At 38.9% G+C, this 25,856-nt stretch overlaps 1 protein-coding gene across 5 annotated transcripts in view; it reads right to left on the reverse strand.

The window, feature by feature from the left end:
- DLG1 (discs large MAGUK scaffold protein 1) overlaps positions 1-25,856 on the reverse strand; it is a 143,260-nt gene that overhangs the window by 53,815 nt on the left and 63,589 nt on the right. For 3 of the 5 annotated variants that reach the window (XM_021393510.1, XM_021393509.1, XM_021393511.1), the window contains exon 5: positions 619-717. The exons of the other annotated variants lie outside the window; for them this stretch is intronic. In XM_021393510.1, coding sequence (XP_021249185.1) covers positions 619-717 — 99 coding nt within the window. The remainder of the gene's footprint in view (positions 1-618; positions 718-25,856) is intronic. 5 annotated transcript variants of the gene reach the window in all.

Consider the following 25,856-nt stretch of genomic DNA (forward strand, 5'->3'; position numbering starts at 1 on the left):
ATATATATATATTATATATTATATACACAGTTTGTTGTTTGCTTTTGTGTTGGCACTGGGTCACCTAAAGCATGACGCCCAAGAAGTGAAGCTCAGTCTACGAATTAAATCATTAGGAATAGAGTTTAAAAACGCAACAAAAAACACCTTTTATATCTTAGCATGCCCCAATCATATTAATACCAACAACAGAAAAAGAACAGAAGAGAACAGGAGAAAAGTCAATCAATGAAAGACATATATTGAATATATGGGATGAAATGATAATTTAACTAACACATCAGTCATGGTGACTGACTGGCTCTAGAATCACTCCACCCAAACACAAAATACCCCATTCTTCTTTTTCTTTCCATTCCTTCCGGGTGTTATTTCTACTTATTTCACAAAATTATTAATATACCTCTGCATGAAATACATACATTTTTAAATGGACTAAAATCTGCTATAAAACAAAAACCAGGATGTTACAGTAGTGCATTACTAATTTAACTATTTCAAAGTTCACCTAAAACCCAAGCCAGAGTACCAAAACATTAATTTAAACAAAGGAATGAAATAAATCATATAAATAAGAGCGAAACAAATTTATCAAAAACAACAAAAAAGAATAAAAACCTGTGGTATGGTGGATGGGATGACAGTGGTCTCAGCAGGGACTGGTGGGACAGGGATCACGGGGACAATGGGAGAAGAGGAAGGAACAGCTTCTGTGGGCTAAAAATCACCAATAACATGTCAAAAACAAGGAAAGCTAGGAAAACATATATAAACAAGCAAGACTTAAATTTAATACATCTAAAAAAAATCTGAACAAACATACGGATTTGGAGACTATAACCAGAGTTGAAAGCAGACAAACAGCAACATGCTCGTGTCAAAGCACCCAGAGAAGTAAGGCACATCCACATCACTTATTCATAATCCTGCCCCCAGCAGGGGGGTTGAAACTAGATGATCTTTAAGGTCCTTTTTAACCCAGGCCATTCTATGATTCTATGATTCATACCAAGCTACTCACCTGGCAGTGCAGGGTACTAAGGTTTTAGGGGTACAAAAGAAAACTGGCTCACATCAGTGGACAGAATCCAGCTTTTTGTGGGCTGGTTTCACAACACAAGCCCCTCAGAATTATACAACAATGAGCAAAAAAAGGGAAACAATGACTGAAGTTGATAGCACAGAACAAAGTTAAAGTTCCTTTTTGATAAATGGGAAAAATCAGAAGTACTTTGAGCTTTCCAAACTAAGCTCAAGTTATAATCTTTTCCTCAAACAGGTGGAAGATCCTAACACTGATTCATTTCAACATTTCAGGGACCTTTATGAAGGTCTACCATACAAACACACAGCACAACATCTTTGACAGAGTAGGATTTTGGGTTGGGGCATTTGAATTCAAACAGGAAAGCTACTGACACATAAGGGAACATGACTACAAATAGCATTCTGGGCAAAACATTGATTCAAATCATTCTGAGGTGCTAACATTCTGGTTGTCAACAAGCTGTCAGCAACATAAACTGATGGCAACCACCATCAGAATCCCAAGCTGAACAACAGATCAAAGTTCTCTGCAACTCAGTTGTTCCAAGACATTCTCGTGAAAATATGCTGAAGTATAATGACAACATGAAATTACTAAATGCTGAAAGTAAACAAATCTCCCAAACATATAAGTACCAAGCATTTTTGAAGTTTGAATTTTTTGAAAATGCAAAGCCACATACATCAATAGCATAACCAAATTAAAGAGCGAAAGCAAGGATTAAAGAAACCTAACACCATCCGAGAGAAGTAACCCTTACAAAAAACAGATTTGGTATTTCAATGTTTGGGTCTTTTTTTTCAGCTCTATCTAAAATTAAGAGCTGGTGAAAAACGTTGCAGCTATTGAAAGATGTTGGAACAAGGTATCTTTGATGTCTTGTGAGATTGTTGCTAATGTCATTTAACCGCGCTTACAAGGACTGCAGCACAATCTTTTGCGTGCTTAACTAAGGGAGGAGAGGGGTATCAGAATCTAATTTGGTCTAGAAAAACACATTTCCCAAAAGATGTGGGACACACTCAGTGCAATGAACCTCCAGTTATCGGGAGATCAATGGTGCAACCTTTAGAGGACAGATCAAATTAAATGGCTTCAGCAATTACTTAGCCCACATACACAAAAATAAACCTCCTCTTCAAATCTGTCTTGTTTCAAAACAAGCAGCTTCATCTATGTGAGCAGAATAAAAATACTACTAACCAAAGAGTCAGATATTAAAATACAACACTAGGTCTGAAAAGTTAACCATGAGCAGGTTACAAACGTCCTCCTTTACAGTTACAGCTCCTGGAACAAGCGAAGGTGAAAAACAAACCCAGGTTATTCTCAGATGCTGATCACAGGACCACCTGCTCTTTGGCTCACTAAAGTAACTGACACAGTGCAAGTTTTCTTTGTACACCAACCCACACATCTATCATCATACTGATGGCAGCTTTACTTTTGTGCTTCACTCAATCTCCATCCCTAATGCCCTGTCTCTCTGGGCTTCTCATGCCTAGTCACTTCAAGAACCTCCCAAACAGTTCCAATTTTAATTGTTATTATTAATCTTTTAAAACTGGTGCTGTTCATAGCCCTTTGTGCTTTAAGGCTCCAGTCTTGCAAGCTGTTAGCACGGTCATCATTTTCTCCCTTGATGCTGTTCATTTGGTATCCACTTTGTCTTAGCAGCCCACCTTGCTCAGCCCAGCTGCCTGACAACATTCCCATCAAGTCTCCTCCACCAGCGTGTGATGTGCAAACCCAGGTTAAGATAAGGCTGTCTTCACTTAAATGTGAGCAGTTTTATGGAGCGCAGTTTTATGGTGGCACTGTGGCTACCACTAGGCAGACAGAAAAGGGGGGAAGAGAGGAAGCCCAGCCTTGAAACACACTTATGCTGAATTACTTGAATTTTACTGCTTAACTTACAATTCACACAAGTGGAAAACAATCTGAACCATTTAAGTAAAGTTTTTAATTATTCAATTACAGGGCACACAAGGAGTTTCTTTAGTGCAGTTTTATACCTCAGATAGGCTAATTTAACTATATATTTTAGAACCCCTCTTTGCACGCAATTCCTCTACCCTGGCTTTTGATACAGACCACAATGCCACATAAAATTTAACTTTGGGGATTGTAATACAGTGGAGGATGCCAGACACTCAGAAAAGAGAGAAGCTAGTAATAAAACACCCACTGAAATCATCCAAAAGGGAACACTTTCAAAAATGCACAAAGGCAAAGCATTGGCAGTAGAGACAAGAAAGCTGTCGCAACCTTTTACAAGACAATGGCATATGCTCGCTGCACCACCGCTGTGATCAGAGCCCAGACTAGAACAGGAACAACAAAGCCATACAAGGGCAATTAGCAGAGCAGACATCTGCAGACAAAAAAGCAGCATCTGGCATGTTTCCGTTAGCAAAGTGAGCTGTAACATGGACAGTGGCTTACGTGCTGACACCATATATCCAGTCTGCACACACGTGGTACCATGATCGTAAGACATTCATGTTAGTGGCACTCAGCCTCAGGTCTGTGTGTGCTGCACACATTGCCAGACACCTCTCTGCCTACTTGTCATCCTTCCCAGAGCAGGGCTAGTGCTCAGCATGCAGCCTCTTCTAGAGTGGGCATGCAGACTGGTTGCACTTCCTTTCCTCCCCTTTCCCAGCACCAACGCCCCTTAGTGCACCCGCAAGTGAAGCAGCAGAACAGAACTTGTGCAGGTGTGAGGCCTGCAAGCTGTATGTGTGAAGAACATGCATGGGGAAAGAGTGATGCTGCAAGGAAAGGAAGAGACAGTATAGCCCAGGAAAGAGGGGAACCCAAGCAACCTTCAGTATCTGTTTTTTCTATCCCTGTATACATTTTTCTACATCCCCTTGGAGAAAGCCCAAGAAAGACCAAATCACTTAAGGTGAATTGAGGGTGGGGAAGTGCAGTGCCAACGGAAGAACTAGCCCTGCTCCTTAACACTGCACCCAAAAAACATCACCTGATTACTTTGGATTATTGATTAGTAACAGATAATGTGAGAAATTACATGGTTTCTAACCTAGAAAATCTTAATAAGAGAAGAAGAATACTAATTCTATTTCACTATGCCACACAATCAGCCTGAAAATGATCTTGTGCTAATGGTATCTGTGAGAGCAGCTGAAAGGGTTCCAGCAGCCCAAGGCATCACTCTCAGTGCTCTCCTTCGCAGGAATTTCAGAAAAACCATCTATAATGTTTAGGAATTTGCCAAATTAATACATTAAATTATTCTCAAAGACAAAAGCTTATCCTCCAATTAACTTTAAATTAAGACGTCTCTGACTACAACATTGAATAATTCTGCTTTAAACAGACAGAAACTTATCTACACTATAAAGACAGTAAAGGGCTAATTAAAAATGTGTAAAATGAACAGTAGCACACATGACAGACTATATAATATTATATATATTATGTATACAAGCGCAGGACTAACACACTAAGTGAATTTGTCAGCAGAAATAAATGCATGAAAATCTGCATTAAAAAGTTATTTTCTTACAACAGTCACGAGTAATTTTGTTGGGTACCAGTGTAATGTGATGGACATTCTAATCATATAAATCAAAACATAATCAACTTTACAAATTGCACGTTTAAGAAAAACTAATTTAATAATGCATTTCGGCAGCTAATTAAAATTATGGCAGTAAATATCTCTGAGTCTAATACTGAAGTCCAGACCTTGCGAAAAGAAAGAACACCCCCATTTCCTCATCTTTAACCAACATACACAGTAACAGTCTCTATGAGGAAATACCAGCTAACCTGAAATGAATGAAAGCACCATACACACCTGGAAGCAGATCACCAGATCAAATTCCATAATGCTGCCATTCTTCAAGTACCAGAAGATACATTTTGGAGAGCAAAGCTAAAGCAAACCACACCTTCCTCTCTTTCATTAAGTTACTACTTGAAAAGTACACTGCATGCAGTGCAATAATCTTAATGGGAAAATAGTGAAAAGAAATATTCCTTTGCCAAGTAGACTTCATTAATTACTACTCTGATTGCTAACCATAAAACACAGGGGAAAAAAAAGGCAACAGCAGGATAAACTATGGAGAGAAGTACGGCATATTATCCACAGCCTGCATCATATACACCTAGTCTCATTTTACAAGAACACAAAATCTTACAGAACTGCACATCTCTAAGTGCCTAGTGCCATACATACCTTTTCTAAGTAACAGTTAGAGCACGAGCCATCAGACACCCAACCACTAGCAGCTTTAACTTTCGCTGTGCTTTTTGTCGGACTCTTTTTTACACTATCACGCAGGTTGGTAAATTTTCCTCTGTGTTTGGAAGAGGCTGGCAGTGTGGATGAACTAAAAGATGTATGAAAGCCCAGTGCCTGCTGCTGATGCTGGAAATGCTGCTTTGGCTGCACATGGCGATTTTGATGTACTTCCATTCTGGGGCTCCTGGTTAAATCAGTTAGCTTGAGCGTTCCCATTTCACAGTCATCTGTAGCACCATAGTGTTTGTAGTTGTGACAGTAAGCAGTCATGAAACTAGCAACACAAGCAGTCCTCTCTGGGAGAAAATTGAGGGAAAATAAACCAAAATATTGCCTTCTGCTAAACTTTAAAATATTATTGTTTTGATTATGGTCGTAGATAAAAAAAAAACAGCGAATGCTGTTTTAGCAAGGACTGCATGTAGTGTACTCTCTCACGCTATTTAAAGAGCACCATTGAACCACCACACAACAGTCAATTTGCTAGGCATAAATAATCAATGCAATGCACAAATTATTGAATAGATGGCAAAACTCATCTGACTATTAAAAAGAAGCTATGGAAGGTTATAGTTATTTTCTCTCCTACATAAGCTCCTACTATCCCTAAACTTTGTTGTATTTTTATAATATCTCTGATATTTGCTACTAGAAAATATTTCAAAATGTTTATTCCTCCTTTGCAAAACACTATATGGGAGCTGAATTATTTTGTGTTCATCTTTTAAAGGCTTACATTTCCATGAATACATCAGCATTGTGAAACCACAATTTTAAAGTACTCACTGTTTAAAATAATAGTTTAAAAATCATAAGAATTAATTTTTTAAAAAAGTTCTTTATTATTCCGTTGTTTATTCAGTTTTTAATGCCACAGATGCACGACCTATTGCATTTTAACCCTTATTTTCAGAACAAAACCCTCACCTCCAGAAAAAAAGAAGCCTGCATAGAGGAGTTAGTTTGATACAATCATACTGTTGTACGTTTAACTTTACCAGCCCATTTTAAATCAATCCTTCTATAAAGAGATACGGTTTAAAAGTTAAGTTCCCAAAGACTACATGAAAACTGACATCTAAATAGGGCCACTTGCATGCCGAGGCTCACTGCAGGAAGAGGCAGGTTCCCACCAGTGCCCATGCAGCCTTCTCACCAGCAGATACCACAGCACCCACACAGCTCTGGAGCAGCGCAACCCATGCCATCTGAATATCCTTCTGGCACTAGGCATGGTAAGAATGAAGGACACTAGCCCACAAGAAACAAAGCTTGATTAGGTCAGCTGTACTATGATAAAGCAGAGAGATTTTATCAGTTCAAAGCATTAAAACAGTATTTTCCCTTCCATAGTACACTCTTCTACAGTAAACTTGGCTACAACAATATGAGTCAGCATAATTATTACACAGAGAATAAGAAAAACCTAGAAATACAGACTTAAGTACAAACATTTACAGTTATTTATAGCATGGATATTAAGAGAGAAATAAGAACTGACAGATGCTCCTCTAATCACCAAGAGCTGCCACGTCTCATCTTCTACACAGAATGGATGTAATCAAGAGCTGTGTAACAGATCATTAATGCAATGAGACAGAAAGGTTTCTGGCCAGTGACAGAAAGCTGGGAACACGTTGGTCATACAAAGCCTCACAGATGTGGGTTTGTGCATGGCAGGTGTGTCTTCTGCCTCTGCAGCTGCAGGGAGAGGGATGAGAGTGTCCTGCTAACACTAACAGGCAGATGCACTCGGGTTGTAGAGAGACCCCAGAATCTCCAGATTTCGTTACTGAAGGGCAAAGGCAAAGAGAAAGATAAGCACATTGTGAATGTGCACAGAGGCTAACAGTTCAAAACAAGCACATCACAACTTATTTTTTTCTCCCTGAAGAGAATTCCCCACATACATTAATAGTGAGCAAATGTGAGGTATCAACTTTGCAGAAAACACAGACTATCTATCTTCTTGCTTCAAGTGAAAATCAGCTTTGAAATGCACTAATTGAGAATGTGAAGAGTTGCTAGATACCATGTTCTTGGAAACCGAGCTGTCTGACTTGGAACACTCGCCTCCAGACAAAAGGGAAGACACAAGGGAATTCACACCTCCGGTGCTTCAGACATGCTGACTTCAGTAGCAAAAGAATAAAGATGATATAGCAGATAGTTGATAACAATACTAAGACGTTTCTGGAAGTCCGTGTGTCTTTGGTCCCTAAGATCAGGTCAATAAGATATTGATGACAAAAAAAAAAAAAAAAAAACAGAAAAACACAGGTAGCAATGAAGTTTAGTGTTCTATGGTTACAGAAAGAGAACCATGGTGACAGAAACATGGGCAGAAGAAGAAAGGAATTTATAATAAACAGGAAGCTAAGCTCACATAGAACAATCCTGATGTAAGGAAAATGAAAAGATAATAGCAAAAAAAAAAAAAACTAAGGAAGAAGAGAAAGCAGGAGAGACAAGAGGAATGCTATTCACAGAGATCAGACATTTGAGACTCAGAGATTATTCTGCCAAATTACATTCACACGAGTGATGTAAGGCAACACCTGCCTTGCAGTTGTACCAGCAAAGGAAAAAATCTGTGGGGGAGCAGAAGGACATATGGATGGTTCAAAGAAAGAAAAACAGTTATGTAACTAAAGCAGCACAGATTTGACAAGATCCTCCTCTGACTGCAGAAAGCCTGTGAGTGATCTCTGCAGACTGCATTAATTGCTAGCATGAACTGCTTCACTCCACTGCCAAGTGCTAAGTGATTTCACATAACTAGAGGGGCTTCGGGATGAGGCTGTACTGTAATAATACCTACAAACTAAACTACCTGTTGCTAACACAGAGGTGAATCATACTCTTTCTTTTAAATTACTGCAGAAACAATTTGCATTGATAACTTCAACCAGGCATTATGTAACTTTATCTTTAAAATGTACCACACGGAGGTTTTGGTGGCAATCTGTTAAAATGCCAATAACACATTCCAAGTAGTATTTCTTCAAGAATCACCTTCTTTCCACATTCTATAATATACACCCCACAGCTGTAAACAATACCTGTGGACAGGGAAACCAGAACTAAGATCCAACTGACAAGATCTACTGCAAGGGTCTTTTTCAAGTCCAGGTAAACTTCAAGAGCCAGCTTCCATTACTTCAAAAAGAAATCGTAATTCTTTAGAGAGTTCTCCAAAAATAATTCTGTACTTCACTCCTCCCATTGCCTTTCAGCAGTTATCACACACACTGCAACTTCTGTTAATAGAACTCGACAGATAAAGACCAGCCCAGATTCCTTACAACTTCATGAAAGTAGGAAATAAAGTATCTACAAAAGTGAACAAAACCTAAAAAGTAGGAAGGTAGGATGAAATAATTTTGATTCAAAATCCACTGACAGGGCTGAAAATAAGTGCCATATTTTATTTCCACAGATACATAGTTTAATTTTATATCTTTCTGTGAACTACATCCTTGAATGCCACAGAACATTTCACTAGTGAAGTGTGCTGCCTGGAGAACTTCACATCAATCTTCCTCAAAGCGATAAAAATCATAGAATCATAGAATGGCCTGGGTTGAAAAGGACCACAGTGATCACTTAGTTTCAACCCTCCTGCTGAGTGCAGGGTTGCCAACCACTAGACCAGGCTGCCCAGAGCCACATCCAGCCTGGCCTTGAATGCCTCCAGGGACAGGGCATCCACCTCCTTGGGCAACCTGTTCCACCGCGTCACAACCCTCTGAGTGAAGAACTTCCTCCTAACATCTAATCTAAACCTCCCCTGTCTTAGTTTAAAACCATTTGCCCTTGTCCTATCACTATCTCCCCATCTAAACAGTCGTACTCCCTCCTGTTTATACGCTCAGTTCAAGTACTGAAAGGCCACAATGAGGTCTCCCTGGAGCCTTCTCTTCTCCAAGCTAAACAAGCCCAGTTCCCTCAACATTTCTTCATAGGAGAGGTGCTCCAGCCCTCTGATCATCTTGGCGGGCCTTGTCCAGACCCGTTCCAAGAGCTCTCATCTTTCTTTTGCTGGGGGCCCCCAGGCCTGGACGTAGTACCCCAGATGGGGCCTCACAAGAGCTGAGTAGAGGGGGACAATCACCTCCCTCTCCCTGCTGGCCACTCCTTTTTTAATGCAGCTCAGAACATAGTAAACGTCAATATTCATCTAAACATATCTTCTGGGATAGATAGACTGCTTGGTGGAGTCTAAAAGTGGGAAGAAGGCAGCACAGATGCCATCCATCCTTATTTACAAACTATGCTGTATGCTCCCCAGAATACCAAAGACCAGGGACATGAACGCTGTTGCGCCATCCATACCATGCTCCTCCTGAAATCAGTGCCACCCTGCGGCCTGGGCATGACTGCAGTAAAAACTGCATCTCTGTGAGCACTCTGTGTTAGAGACACCCAGCCAGCACAGTAGTTATGACTAAACTGTAGTGGTTATTTGTTTTCTTTGTTTAAAAACAAGGCAACAAATAGCACTTTACAATTAACTCAAATGAATTTAAAACTTCAAAGTTAAGAACAAAAACAAACAAACAAAAAACCCACAAATAGCTTTGATGGGGGGAAACTGCAACAATGGAATATCAGGAAAATCACAAACGGTAAATATGACCTCAACTGATTTAAGGACAACTGAGCGATTTATTTACTGTCAGTGCCTTGCTGCAATCTTCATCTTACAAAAGCAACCCACCGAGGACCAATTTGTACCATAATTACCGTAATCAGAAATAAAGCAAGAAAGGCAGAGATGGTAGGGCTGTTGTTACTTGCTGAAGCCCAGTAAAAAGTTTTAAGGCAAAAAACAAACTGCTAAATCTATAAGCAATAGCATAAGAGCAAAAAGTCTGTCCAGCAGCACGTAGCATCAAGTTCTACTGTGTAGCAGTAGAGCTTTGCTATGAGATAATGGAAATCTGCCATGTGTCAGTGGGGAGCCTGGAGCCCCAAAGCAACCAGCAGCTCTCACATGGTGCCTGGCTGCTTCTTGATGGGTAAAACCTTCAAGTGCTGAGAACTGCATGCAAATATGAGCAATAATTGCAAAGTTTTCGCAACCAACAATCCACCTCTCTTGTCTCTGTCAGGATCTGAAAATGGAACCTTACCAACTGAATTCCACCCTAAATAATGCCTCATTCAAAGGAGGGTACCAGCCCCCTTCAAGTCTCATGTTCAGAAGGAGTTACACAGTCCATAATACTTTGTCCTGCCAGCATTCTAAAGGACTTCTTCGATGACTGAAAGTCAGCCATATTCCTAATGTATATGCAAAGTTAATTCTGGTTTTACTAAAAGAAAGTATGATACTGGTTTTTCAAATACTCAACTAACATCCAGAACCAAGCCCTATGCCACAGGTTAATCACTTACATTCACCAAGCAACCTTGAACTTAAGTTCAAAACAGAATTAGAGGCTCCTCACTAACGTTCATAAGTGCTATGAGAATGAATTTAATGTATTTAATTTATTATTCAACGGAAAGCCATTTAAACAACATCATCCTTAAGAACTGTAGCTTTCATTATTACTCTGGAGAGCCCACAAATAAGCCCAGGCAGTCTTTCAGCATCAGAAAGAAACCAGGCAAAGGAAAAATGTGCTCTAAGGCTTCATTATAGAAAAATAACAACACTCCAAGATGTCTTGGGACTGGTGTACTTCAGCATCTTTACCAATGACTTAGACAGTGGGACTGAGTGCACCCTCAGCCAGTTTGCTGATGACACCAAGCTGAGTGGTGCAGTTGACATAGTAGAAGGAAGGGATGACATCCAAGCCCTGGTACAGGCTGCCCAGGGAAGCTGTGGATGCCCCAACACTTGAGGTGCTCAAGGCCAGGTTGGATGGGGCCCTGAGCAGCCTGGTTGCTGGGGGGCAACCAGCCCATGGCAGAGGGTTGGAACTAGAATATCTTTGAGATCTCTTCCAACCCAAGCCATTCTATGATTCTGCGTCAACATTTTCAGGTTCTGTAATTCACAATAGAAACGGCATTCTGTAGTACAAAACTGAGATGCAATTGTGCTAATTCCCAAGAACTCTTTTATATCTAAATACAGCAAATAAAGGCTAGTTACTCTTTAAGCACTTTAACGAATATGGCAGTTCTTACAAAATTTTGGAACACATAATTTCCAATTATTCCTAAATAATGATAACAGAATAATTAAATCCTCTTTAGCAGCACACTTATTTTCTTCTTTATTATTCATTCAAATAGAAAAAGATTACCTATATCTAGCTCTGATACTAGGAAACAATTTCTCTCAATACTAGGAATACATCAATTAACTTTACAAACTATCATACTATTCATCTCATAATTTTGCGGAGTTTTCAACGGTTTGTTTTGTTCCTTTGTTAAAATTCAATTACTCTTTAAGAAATATTACTCATAAAATATTAAAATGACACAAACGAACCACATCCTATACAAAGCACAATCTTTTTCTTTAGAGTAAGAAACTTCAGGTTCCTTTGCTTGGAGTACCTCATTGCCCCTGAAGGTACAGCCTTAAAACAAACAGTGATTAAGTGTCTGAAGGAAATCAATAAACCCAAGTTCAGCTCGAACAAGTTATTATTTATTTTATTGATAATTGTATTATTTTGTGAGAAAACCATTAGCTGCACAAAAATTTCTTTATACAGAAGTTTGCCCTAAAACACAGAGCATGAACAGAATGTAATTTATCTCACGTTAACGAACAGCAAAAAGAAAATCACAAGAAAAGCCACTTTCACCAATCCATTAATTAAAATTCATTAATTACTTCAGAAAGCAAGTGTCCAAAAATTTTAGTAAATTAATTACTTGGTTTACAGTGTCCTTATACTGAAGCCACTCCTTACATCATTTACAAAAAGCTGCAAACAAGTGGCACTAGCATTTTATCTTTACACATGCTGAATTCCTCCCAAACATAGACGACTGCGTACTTTTGCTACAGATCTGACAGTTTTTTATTGCTATCCAGATGCTTCACCCTATCACTGCTCAGCACTACAGCTAAAACCCTTACCATGCAATTATTAGCTAGGTACCACATTTGATTTTATTCATTCTTACACCATGGAAACACTGGAAGCTGCTTCACTCTTGCTTCCATGACAACATGCAGTTATAACACTGCCTCAGACAAGTACCATTATACAACACATTCAGCCTCCAGAATGAGTCATAAGAGCCCTGCAACTTTTCAGTAAAATAGGCACCTTTTCCATACTGAAAAAAACAGTCATGGTCTTTAGCAAATTAAGATACTATAGAACAGGTGTAATGCTTGGTATTATTTGTGCAAACTCCACAAGTAAATAAAAAGGCTGTTATTCCCACCTACAATGCTGTTTGCTAAAGAATTTCCACAAGATTTTAGCACTTCTCAATACAATTCAGAAAACAACATAATCTTTTTCAGCCTTACAATGGAAAACAAACACTTATGTATAATTCTAACTTTGCAATGTTGAATAAAAATGTATTTTAAAAAGAAGGTCTACAGAGAGACTGACTTGTGGTCCATAATTATCCAAGGGCATTTCATCTGGATTTCAGGTCAATTACTCCCCAGGAACAGCAAGGCTCAGGTTCGATGACTTTAGATGAAACACCGGCCAGCACCACCATGGCCCTTCCATAGACAGCTTGTGCACAAGCTGCTTAACCTCTCGAGCAGTGCAGGAAACCTGAGCCAGTCATTCAGAATTCTCTCATATTCCACATTAAAGCAGCTTGTACAACTCATTAAGTGGAACCAGACAGAGTCAGACAACCTAAATTAAAATGGAGCTAAGTATATCCTCTTGTATCCGAACTGAGCACAGAAGTCACTCAGATAGCTCCCTGCAGTTGCACAGGATGGAGCCAGAGGCCACTGACATGTGGTAGGCTTCATCTGGTGACAGAAGGCCACACTGCCAGCCATGAGGCTCTGACTAGCTAATTTAATAAAAGAAAGTATTAATCACCCACCTGTGCCTCAGTTTCTCGTAGCTCTGCCAGGCACACAAACACCCTGCCCCAAATCATTCATGAATGTGACCTAATGGGACTCCAGTCCCAGTTGAAGGGACCTGTTTTAAGCAATCAAAAATCTACAAAATATTCTTCCCCCTTACCTCATAACACCACTAATTTTAACTGCCTTTGATCCAAGAACTATTACTTTCAAAGACTTCTATAATTACAAAAACCTTCTGATGACTAAATGATCCCATGTATGCTTTTATCTACATGTCCCCTGTTTTCCAAGAAGTCTGGAAGATCTGTGAATGCTCATTTTCCTTTACAAAGAGAAGCTGACTTCTTCCCAACATATCTGTTTATCCATCTGTTAATTCTTTTTTAATAATCATTTCCCAGAGAAATCAGAACTGCACAGCTGCAGCCTCAGAGAATACAACCCAGCACCTTTTAAAAAGGGCATCGTATTTGCTTTTTGAATTTTCTTATTTCTAGGAATTCTCAGTTTAAACAAAAAGGTCACATACAATATGATGGGCCCTTCATCCATAATAAACAGAAGTTCCTTAAGAAATCCTGAGTAAATGTCATCACATATGGATCATCTGTGCTTCTTGCCAAATTAATTTAAACTCCTATTGGCACCTGATTTTTTATTTTTTTTTTTAAACACAGGAAATGAGTCACAGTAACTACTCCAAGCTCAAATGTAGGACTGCCCCAGTTGTAATTTTGGCTTGGAGGAAAGCATCTGCTTTAGCATCTCACACCTGGGAACAGTTACCTGGGAAAGCGTCATCACCATCAGCAGTACAAGCAGTAGTATTTCACAGTCAATTTGCATGCCACTTTACTTAGGATGAAATCACTTTAAGTGCTGCTCTGTAATGGGTCTTAATGTGCTGAAATTTTTAAAAGCTATATACAGAATTTCCCTCACAGTGTTCAAAAAGAGTAACAAATATGAAAGGAGTTTAAACAAAAAAATTAAGAGTGCTAGTAAGTAATTTAAAGTATACACTGCTTTCTAGCAGTTTACAGCTTCCAAACAGCAGGTTAAAGTCATCATATCTGTTGTTGAATTACTGGAGATTTTGTGATTCATTTTTATATTTTCAAGTACAAAATTGTCATAATTTTTCTTTTTTTTTCATGGGAAATACTCCTTTATTACCCCGATTTGGCAATTATATCATGTCCCACTACGCTTTTAAATGCTTATTACAATAAAGATCCTTCTTTAAAATTAAATTTTCTCTTTGAATTCATCTAGCTTTAGTTCCCAGACTTGGAACACAGATGCCACCTTCTACTAAATAAACAAGCTTACTAACTACAGAAATCTATCCTCATGTATTTATATTTAGTCCATGATCAAGTGATCTCCTGACTTTCCTTTGGATGAACTAAGTACAGGTTCTAAAGTTTCTCATTTCAAAGTAAGTCTTCCTGAACACAATCTACAGGTATAATCCCTTTTCTGAACACTTTGCCAATTCATTAAGATCCCTTTTCACATCAGCATTTTAGATCAGAGACTGTAGAACATTACAGTTCCCTCTTCCTCCTACTCCAAAGGGAAAAGAAAATCCCTTCTCACATGTTTATCTTATTCAGATACAGTTAACTAGAAGAATAACTACAACTTGCTTACTAAATTAACTTTACTTTAAAGCAATCTTTACCCTGCTCTCTATTTTGTTACAAAAACCAAACAGTGTTGGCTGGGAGGCACACAACACGAGTTGCACAATTAACTTCAGTGAAAACTGTAAATAAATAAAAATATGCACTGTGAGATGGCACTAATAAAGACAATATAGGTGGAGAGGCAGGAAGACTCAGGCCTAACATTCCCAGAGTGGTTTCAAGCAAATACGCCACAAACTAGCAGGAAGAAACTGAGAACTCTGTGGTTAAATATCTGAAATCATACTGAAAGATTAACAAAGCCTCATAGATACCAGTCTCCAGTAACAACAAAGAGATTTAAAACTAAAAGTTACAATGGAACAGGAGTATTCTTAAACTGACTGTTTTTACCAGTGTTGAAGTAAAATTTAAACTATTTTGTCCCATCTCTTCTGAATGCTATGAAAAATACTGTGGAAGTAGTCTGTGTTTCTTAAATCATTGTTTACATAAACCATTTCACAAAAGAGCCTGTTGCAAGGGACTAGAATATGCATTGGAAACAATTTAATGGAGCAAACACAGAAAATTAAAAAATGGCAAGATCAGCTTACAAAAGAGACAAAATGAGTCATATAGGTCTGTTATCTGTCTAGAGAATGTGTCAGTTCGACTACATCCTAATGTGCAGTGAAACAAAGGACTGAAATAGCAGCAAATGTGCAACAGACAAGCTGTAGAGCAAGACTGTTGTATTAGAGAAGGGGGTTACATGCAGTGAGATGAAATTCAATAACAACTGAAGTCACATGGAATAGCAGTAAGCAGCATACAGACACCCTGAGAAACAAGTCCAGAAGTGCTTCAGTTGGTAATTTAAAAAAAATATATATTAAAACAGACACAGAATAAAGTCCTTGCCCTATAACAAATGTAGGCCCTCAAACTTTTATTAATTTTTTTTTTTACCTATTAAATTTTGAGCCTAATACATGGAGCCTTGAGTCTTTCAAACTGCCAGGAAGCACGCTGGGCTTTTTGTACCAGAGCCCAAGCAGTTACTGAAGGAACACAGACTAGTACCAAGAGGTGATCACCTCAAGTAGCCACTGAGGATTCCAAGTCAACAAGTTACAGTGACTCAGGGTGAAGGCATAAACCCTGGCAACACACAGTACCATGCAAGTCTCAAAACATTATAGGTAGAATAAAGAAAAAAACTTGACTGAAGACATGGTAAAATATGTTTGAAACAAGAGCCCATAGTAAATGTGATCATAAAATCACACTATGAACCTCAGACAAGGATAGGGAAGGAATCAAGAAATATAAAGTAATTCCCAACCAGGGACTGGGAGTTCACTTAGCATGTTGAGTAGTTTACACTGGGTAAGATCATTGTTGAGAAATGGAAAAAAGTCTGACAAAGAAAAAATGATTCAAACATTAAAACAGAAAGGTAACTACAGAAAAAAACTTCTTTCAGGTAAAAGAAAAAAAGATCAAAAATCTACGCTTCACTGAAAATTTCACATAATGATTGCATTTCAGAAAGACAAATTCATACTATCACAGAATCATAGAATGGCTTAGGTTGGAAGGGACCTCAAAGATCTTCAGGATTCAACCTCCTGCTGTGGGTGGTTGCCTACCACCAGCTCAGGCTGCCCAGAACCCCATCCAAGCTGGCCCTGAATGCCTCCAGGGATGGAGCATCCACAACTTCTCTGGGCAAACTGTGCCAGGGCCTCACCACTTCTGAGTAAAGAAATTCTTCCTAACATCTAAACTAAATCTTCCCTCTTTTAGTTTAAAACAGAGTACACGGGGAAGCACTGGCCCCAGTAGACATTCTAGCAAAGGGAAGTAAATTCCTCAGAAGAGAGGAAGCTAGTGTGCACAAAGATTTTGATTTATCTTGCTGTATCAACACCACAATCTCTCTCTTTGTGTTACTATAAATCCCAGAAAGGCTGAGGACAAAAGGTTTACTAAAACTTTGAGTTGGCTATAAACTAAAAGTCTCTTAGAAGGATAATGCAAATTAAGCTATCATATCAGCCCTTAAATGTGGATGCAAACCATTCTAAAAAGACAAAGTCATGTTTTCTAAATATATCTGAGACATTTTGGTTGCATTAAATTCTTCAAGCTATAAAAATCATCCTGCACATCCTTAATCATACTTGAGAGTGCTCTCGATAACAAAGACGAAAATAGAAGAACAGGAAGAAGATGGCATTCACTTCAGACTCAGTGGTTCCGTCAGACAGTCATTTACTTAATAATTGTATTAACTGAAACATATACAGCAGCTTTGGCAGCAGCACAGAAATGCTATACTGAAGGAGCTTGCTTGAGCTGTTTAGAAAACTGACAGCTGGTGAAAGATGGGCTGGCCTGTACTTGATTTTTAAAACACTTTGTCAATACAAGCCTCAGCTGAGAGGACAACTATCACAAAGTGAAATAGATTTGCAAAGTTATATGGCAAACCTAGAGTCCTACTCCCTTCACAGACTTCCATGCTCTTGGCTTTGTACTGCAAGGCACTGTGAGTCTCCCGCATTATTTGCTGAAGATATTGGATTAGAAGGGGCTTCAGTGCCTGCCTTGCTTGAATGTGAATGTAGGGCCCAAATGCAGACAGACAGCCCCTGACAGCAGTAGCAGTATTTCAAAAATGTGACATTGTGCTCCCATCTCCTTCACTTATCAGATTTCTGATTCATTCTGGAAAAGCTAATTTTCTTGAGATACAACAGAACACAAATATGAAGAAATTCTGTAAAATCAGCTCTGGGAGAGACAGAACAACTGTGAAATAACAGGTGTGAGAAAGCAGAACCCCAGGCCCTCTGGCAGCAAGGCAGGCTGTCACTGGTTCTCATCATCACTGCTGTGCTGCAAGTGATGAAACCAGCAAGTGCACTGCATGTGCCAACATGACAACCACTTGGAAAGGAGAAACCACAGCCCCTTTTCTTCACCTGCACAGTAGTTGACTTTGCAAGAGGAAAGATATTGGCTACAGCGGGGAACCAGCAGGACACTAACAATCTACATGATGTTACATGATTCATGTTAGATATTCTTAAGATTTATTGATTTTAATGTGCTCTTCAAACTGCATTTCTTTTTCAGCATCAAGAAAATTTCACAGTCTTGATTGCACATCATTACCAAACAAACCCAAGGTTCCCAAGACAGTCCTTTAAAGACTGAGCTTAAATCGTCAAAAATTGCCTGGTTCTAGAACTATTGAGTAGAACCTACTTGCTGTTAATGTCTCCTTTAAAGCATGAATTCATACCATTTTTATCTTTGCTATAAATCCACCTTATGGAAAATTGGACCAGTGATAGAATTAATATTTTCAAAAAGTAAATTCATCCTGCTACAGACGAATTTCAGCTACTGCGTAGCTAAAAATAAAGAATAAGGAAACACTACAGTAGAACTCACGTTTACGCTTCAGATAGTGCTCTCACAGTTAAAGGCAACCAAAGCAAACTATTTAAAGCTACTTTCTCATGTGTTAATCACAGTATTAGCAGCAGCAGTTTACAGGTAGTGTACACTTAGATTTTAAACTCTGGGAAATGTCTGCAATAAGAATCTAATAATGACAACTGTTCTGTGTAGTCATAAAATTATCTACAATCACTCCTGTAACTCCCTTTTTCTTTACTACGTCACCTATTTCAATCCAAACAATGTGCTGAACAAATCCTCCTAGTAAGGAACTTAATGCCTCACAGTGGTTGCCATAACCAAGTCCCAGCTTCATTTGTAAACTTGAAGTGAAGCTATAATAGTCGTGCATTCACACTGAAGTTTAATATTCTTTAAATATATCATCCATTGAGACTCATCCTGATATGCCTGACTAAGACATTCAATATCTACACTGCAATCAAACCTTCTGAAACTTTAGTTGCAATCTCTTCTGTAGGTTCCAGGTACAATTCCAGATTTCACATGAAGCCTTCCCTGCCTTCTCTTTTTTGCCCCTTAGTTTTGTGATCTCTGTATCTAGAAATATAACGATGTTGTTATACATACCAAAAATTATAGAAAGGATGGTAAACATTGCTGTAAGAAATCAACTTTTGCAATTCATGAGCTGTTAAAAGTACATTAAAAAAGAGGATGGGGATAAAGATAAGTTCTGATTACATACATCATTTTATACATGCTACAACTACGTTCATAATATTTCAAAGAGCTCTCTCCTTACTGAACAGTATTCTTGGAGTAACAGCATACAGTAAAACTTGATAGCCACATCTTGAAAGGGAGAGATCCAAAGGGAAGAAATGCTTAGGCTTAAACAACTGGCAGAAGCCAGTTTGAAAAGCTCTGAAATTTAACGTTAAGATATTGAATTTATACACTAATGGTATGAGTGAAATGGATGAGGGGAGTTATGGGCTTTTCTACCATATTTTTTTTCTTTCCTAAAAAAAGCATGTCCTAAAAAACTGAGGTAGGAATTAGCACAGCGTATCCAAAGAGCTAAACAATTTTCCAGTATCAAATGCCGGTAGTGTATTATACCACATTACTTGCTCAGAATAGCCTGAGAGCATTGCTGTTAGAACAAGTTCGGTGCTATGAGTTTCAGACAAGTCAGTTTCTGAATTTGTAGCACAGTGCAGGCCAAGCGCCATGTAGGGTTAAAATGCATTCTGAGGCATTCAGATAGCGGTATTCATCATCAAGAATAGGTGCTTCTCAGAGCTCAGGCTTTTATTAAAGAAATTTATGTATTTGTGAACAAGAATTGAAAGACCAGCTTCTAATTAGATCCCCTAGCTCTTCTAAGTGAATAACCAGCTCCTCATCACAGAGAATGTAGAAGGAAGATGGAAGAAAGAACAAAGGCCTCAAATGCCTGAGCACGTTCCATCAGCTTTCCTGGATATATGGAGGAGCCAGCTGCAGGGAGTGGGGCAGTTGGCATTGCTACCTCTGACAGCTCACTGCTGCCCAGGGAATGGGCGTCATCCCAAGGGATGGACAACTTCCTAAATAAAGGTCCTCTTTCACCTGGCTGGGGAGGTAACCTACTGCAAGCACCAAAGAAGGAATGGAGTGTGCAGCCCTATCCCCAGCATTAATGTTCATAGAGGGATCAAAGCAAGCAGCATCACGCCCTGCCGTGCCATCCCAGCCAGGAAAGCTAAAGCAATGAAGGGACTACCAAACACAGATGCGATGCAGAAGGTTCACATGGGGGATTCACAAGGGAAACAAGAGACCAGTAGCTTAAAAACCATCAGCTTGATTCTGCATAAATTACGAATCACCATGTTCAAATGGTATGAAAAGATATTGCCCCTCACCATAAACAAAATTTCAACAGACAAGGTTAGAGAAGAAGTACATCATGTCTATGTTGATTAAATCCAGATAATGGAGATGTCATTAGATGTCATTAGTATGTTATTAGAACAAAGTCATCAACCATTTTCAGAATGCTGCATCACAGAACAAAAACTGAAGTGAATGGAAAATCAAAACTGCACCACAACGAGCAATCTTTAAGTGTCTGTATTCTTCCCTCCCTGAGGTGCAAACATCTGCAATGGGTGGATAAGGCACAGGGGAGTACAGCAGCTTTCCAGAGGAAGAGGCTTTGTAACAGGCTCTTCCATTCTCAGTGCTTACTTCTGAATCAGCTTACTACTTTTTATTTTTTTTTTAACTAACATTTCAAATTATTCTGGGGTTTTATTCCCTCCTTTTGGCCATGAACACATGTAAGCAGTTCATTTCTAGCATAAGAATGTAACGTGGACTCAGGGAAAAAAAAATGCAGGCTTTCACAGATGTAAGCTTTTTCATAGCAGAAAAACAGAATGAACTCTGGAATATTCACAGAATCACAGCTTAACTTTGAAGGGATCTCAGGACCTTTACCTGGTCCAACCCACTCTCAAAGATGGGGCTATTTAGTATTTTATTTATCAGCAAACACCTAGCCCTCACTAGTCATAATATTAAACGTTTCAAGCATTTCAAGACTATTTTTTGAGTTAAGTTTAACCATAATATTTATTCAGTAACATAGTACTGTATATTTTGGCTTCAGAAAACTAACAGTGCTTAAAAGCTGATTGCCTACCTAATGCATCACTTAGAGCTGTATACTGACCCATTACAGAAACTGCAGGATCCCTATTCCAAAGATGCATTTCCAACAAGAAATGAAAATTCCCTCTAAGGTCTCACAATTGTTTACATGAAATTCACAAGGAAAAGAACAGGTAACGCTGAGCAGACATCACAGTAAGAGAAAGTGCCAGTTTATCATCTCTGAAACAATTACCAACAGATATAAAATACCTGAACAGCACTGCAGTGTCTGAGGACTTTTTTTTAAAAAAACAAACAAACAAACAAAAAAAACCAAGTTTCTGTGCTACTCCAGCATAAATGACATCTGGAAAGCAATTATTCTTGGCTAATACTGAATTTAGCTTAACAGTAAGCAAAGCAAATCTAACCCTTAGTTTTTAAAGAGCACTAATGTCCCAGCGTTTTTCCATACTTCTTTCTTTGTTTCATTACCCGGAGGTGGTCATCTGCTAACATCAATGTTTTAACTTCAGAACTCTCCTCAAATCTACGTACTTGAAATTTGACTTGTCTCCTCTTATCTGTCTTCTGATAATAATACAGTACTTAGAGCAGATCGACAGTGACATTGAAAAATACAATACCTTTCTTACAGACTGCACCATTAGATGCATATTCGGTACGTAAGGAAGGCATTCCTTACTCTTATTTATAGACTGCTAGCAACAAAACTGACAAAGACTGGAATTTGTCACGCTATATATTTTAATTAAGACTTCAATAGTTTAATCATTTCCTTTAAATACAATTCCTTAACTGCGAAATATGTGGTCTTTATATGAACTGTCATCTTGCTACGGCTGTGGATTTGGTATTTCTTAGCTGCGTTACTCCCCTCAGGGACAAGCAGCAGAACGTAAGCTGCATTTTCCAATATTTCATTAAAATACCTCATATTTAAATTGTTGGAAGCTCTCCACTTGCAAAATGACTATAAAAAGAAATTGTACCTCATCTAAGTGCCTCCATTTTCATGCTTTGATGATAAAAATTATACAGACCTCTGTGAAATCCGAAAATGAAAGCAGACAGAAAACACCATTCATAAATCAGAGAAGCATGAACATCTAAATAGATGGCTATTTCTGACCAGCAAGTAACCAGAACACATGCAGACACAATAATTTCAACAAGTGGCATATTACCTGGGTGGAGCTGGCAGCAACAGAAATGCAGTCAATGAAACCATGTCTCCGAGTGAAAAATGCAAGTATCTGCTGCCAGCGGGAAGGCTCCGCTCGTAACTCATCTGCCGAGCCTTTCTTTGCCCACTGCTTGTGCTTTGGGCCTATGGAGCTATGGCTTGAGCCCGTGTTGCCTCGATTGGCGCGAGAATAGAGGAGTGTGTTATTTCCGAAAATGTAATTCATCTCTGCAGCTCTGCAGGTGGTTGCCAGGCAGTCTTACTTCCCTACCAGCTGCTGAGTGGTGAATGAGCAGAAAAAAAAATGCAGATAGAATTACAGCAGCATCGCTTACAGACCAGGAAAACAAAATTCTTCATAGCTGATGCTGTTCTTCTTCCAAGCTTTCCTACTACCTACATCCCTTCTCTACCTGTGATTGCTCGACAGTATGTTCGTTACTGCATTAAAAACAAAAAAGCACAAGTAAAGGTTTTTCTTATTTTTCCCTTTTCAGAATGCACAGATCGAAAGCTTGTTTCCTTTTCTTAGCCGATAACAGATATTTAAGAGAAAGCAGGGAGCAGGTATAGCACTATGTCAGAAATCCACAGCTGTAAGGATGGTGGTGCATGGTAACAGCTTCTGGGTGGAGAAAGCACGGATCACAAATTGCAAGTTTCAATCACGGTCTGAGTAAGATCCAATAGCATCTTTTCAATGCTTGCATAAATTATCAGAATGAACCAAACAAAACAGGGAACATGCAGCAATGCAGCATAATTTCACTTACTCAGTGAGATCTTATTGAGAAAAAATATTCAAGAAAATTGTTTGCTGGTCCCTATAAAACAAAAATCTCCTCCTCCTCCTTTAACATCCTTTTTATATTTTATTTATTTATTTTTAACACACCAGTAATTTTACACTGCATATCAATGGGTGGCGAGTGGGGTTTTTTTGAATCAGCACGATTAGGGATATTAGTATCAAACACCAGAATCCAACGCTCTGTTGCTCTCATGATCTTACATCACTATATATATAGTGAGCCAAGGTTATTTCTCAAAAGGACAAGAAATGTCAAAAAGAAAAAAAAGATAAAAATGCTTATTATGCCCTAATGAATTTTCCATAAAATTACTTTGATTTTCAATGTAAATCACAAGACGAGTAGTGCTATAGGACTTTACTTTCTTTGCTCTCTTCACAGTAAAAAGGCTAAGTCTCCCTGTAAACAACCAAAAGGTTACCAGGAATTCAAGTTATCTTACTGAATTCACCATTCACATTTGTATAGGCAAATATTTTTTTAAAAATCCTCTAGCTCACATCAAAGAGACTACTTAGGAAACCACTTATGTATCGAGGCTTTCAGTACAAGCTTGCCTCTGGATATCCAGCACAGAATTATCAAAACTGCCTGTCCTATATTTCTGAACAAAATGCTTTAATGGTCATAATCATACACCAGGGAATTTCTTTTTTTTTTTTTTTAAAGAAGAAAAAATCTCAATTTGATTAACAAAGGCAGCAGAGTCCCTGTATGGGCTTACAATGCTAACAAAGGTACAACAGCACAGTTCTACAAATCCAGTCACTCATAATGCTCATTTTAGTAGAAATCATCAAATCCCTACATATATATTCTTTTTCTTTGGCTGAATACACTTTACACCCTTTGACATAACAAATTCAGACAACTTACATTACAACATAAGCAAAAACAGTAGGATATTTCTACTTAGCAAGATATTGGTAATAAATTCAACGCACTATTTACTTTTCCTTACTAATACACCTCAAAACCACACCATATTCTAGTATTTTGAGAACATCTTTCAGAGACCTTATTAATTTTCAGAAAATACAATGGCTTGCCAGTGTAAATAATATGAAGCCAAGTCTGGTTTGTGCACAGGCCTTAAAGCTACATTCATAAAGTAGACAATGGAAGTAAAGAAGTCTCTGACATGTACTAGCTACAATGCTTCATTTAGATGGATAAGCTTCTCATAACGTTAATTCTTTCAATTTGAGAGAAGGGAAGACTGCAGCCTTAGGTGAACAATGAACTATCCACACAAGTTTCCACGTTCATACGCATTTCTGTAAGCACTTGGTAATGTTGTATCACTGCACACAACGCTATGAAGAGTTGCTAAAGATACGGCTATGCAGTTTGTAATTTGCTGGTGTAAAAATACACAAGCTATTCATTACCTTTAAGCCAGAACACTGAGTTTTATATACACAAGCATCTGATAAGAAAGACTGCTGTGACAGCCTAGCTTGACTTCCTGCAAAACAAATGACAGTGATTTGTCATCTTCAAAGGTACAGTTTTGCCACCAGTTTTAATTAAGCTAATTGTTTCATGGGCCAGAGCTAGGGAAAAAAAATACACTGTTCGCACATCTGGTTTGAAAAATTACACACGTGGCAACAAAAACTCCTGGCAGTGAAGCCACAATGCTTCCTTTCGGAAGCAACAGAGACAGAAATCCAAAGGACTTCAATCCAACCAGTGACACAACACAAGTGATCTGTGCGGGCACTCTCTACGTGGTATTGAGCAGGATTACCGATGCCTAAGAAGACAGAGCTGCAATTACTCGTAGCAGCCTATGCTATGGGAATGAAACAAACCCACGTTTACAAGTTACAGATGAAGCAACCTGAAGAGAAACATACGGCATAACTATGGAAATGATCCAGCATCAAGATAATGCAAAGGAGTCCGGGCAGGAAGAATACTAGCTGGCGCAGTTGGAAAAAAGACACGTAGGAGTTAAAGCAAGGGCTTGCCTTGGTGAAATGCATTTCAACAGTCTAACAAAATCACAGAAAGCAGCGTTTTGGTACAGACAGAAAAAGAAGCATCCAGGGAGAGGAGACAAACCAAGAACCATCAGCACAAAGGTGGTGGCTCAAGCTGCGCCCACAAGCAGCCAAGTGGCTGTGAGGCAGGGGGCAGAGCAGGGAGGCTTGCCAGGGTCCTTAGGGAACCCGTAGGGGACCTGAGAGCTTCCACTATGCCCTCTCCATGTTCTGGGCATTGAACTGATAGGGGTAAAAAAAAAACACAGCCAAACCAACAACAAAAGGTATTTTATTTACTGCAAGGCAAGAATTAAGAATTTGAAGATAAATAAAACATAACAGTACACATACCTTTCTACAGCTTAACAAAAATACTGAAAGATGCATCTGCTTCTGTGACAGAACAACATTATTTGTTCTGCAGCCAGTTAATGAAATACAGTAGCCACTGTGATTACGTGTAGTTCAAACGAGCATCAAGGACTTGGAATAGACTTACTCTGATTTCATACTGGAGCCAAACTCAAAATTAAACCTTTCCTGCACATACTTTTCCAAACAGAAGGCATACCTTGAAATTCAAACACTCAGTGGCAAAAACTGAGAGAAAGCATTGAAAAAGCTAACCTGAATCCATTTTTAGCAGTGACTGTTCTCCACCTGCACTTGGCCACAGGCAGGTTCTGCTTTGCTAGGCTCTGCAGTGCCGGTTCCCAGTCACCACTGCTTGGAGGAGGACAGCCTTGGCTTGCTGACACCCTTACCTCCAGCAGCACTGTGTGGCTCGTGACAAATTGATGGTGTCCATACT

The sequence above is a fragment of the Numida meleagris genome, chromosome 4, assembly GCF_002078875.1.
Source record: "Numida meleagris isolate 19003 breed g44 Domestic line chromosome 4, NumMel1.0, whole genome shotgun sequence".
NCBI lineage: Eukaryota > Metazoa > Chordata > Aves > Galliformes > Numididae > Numida > Numida meleagris.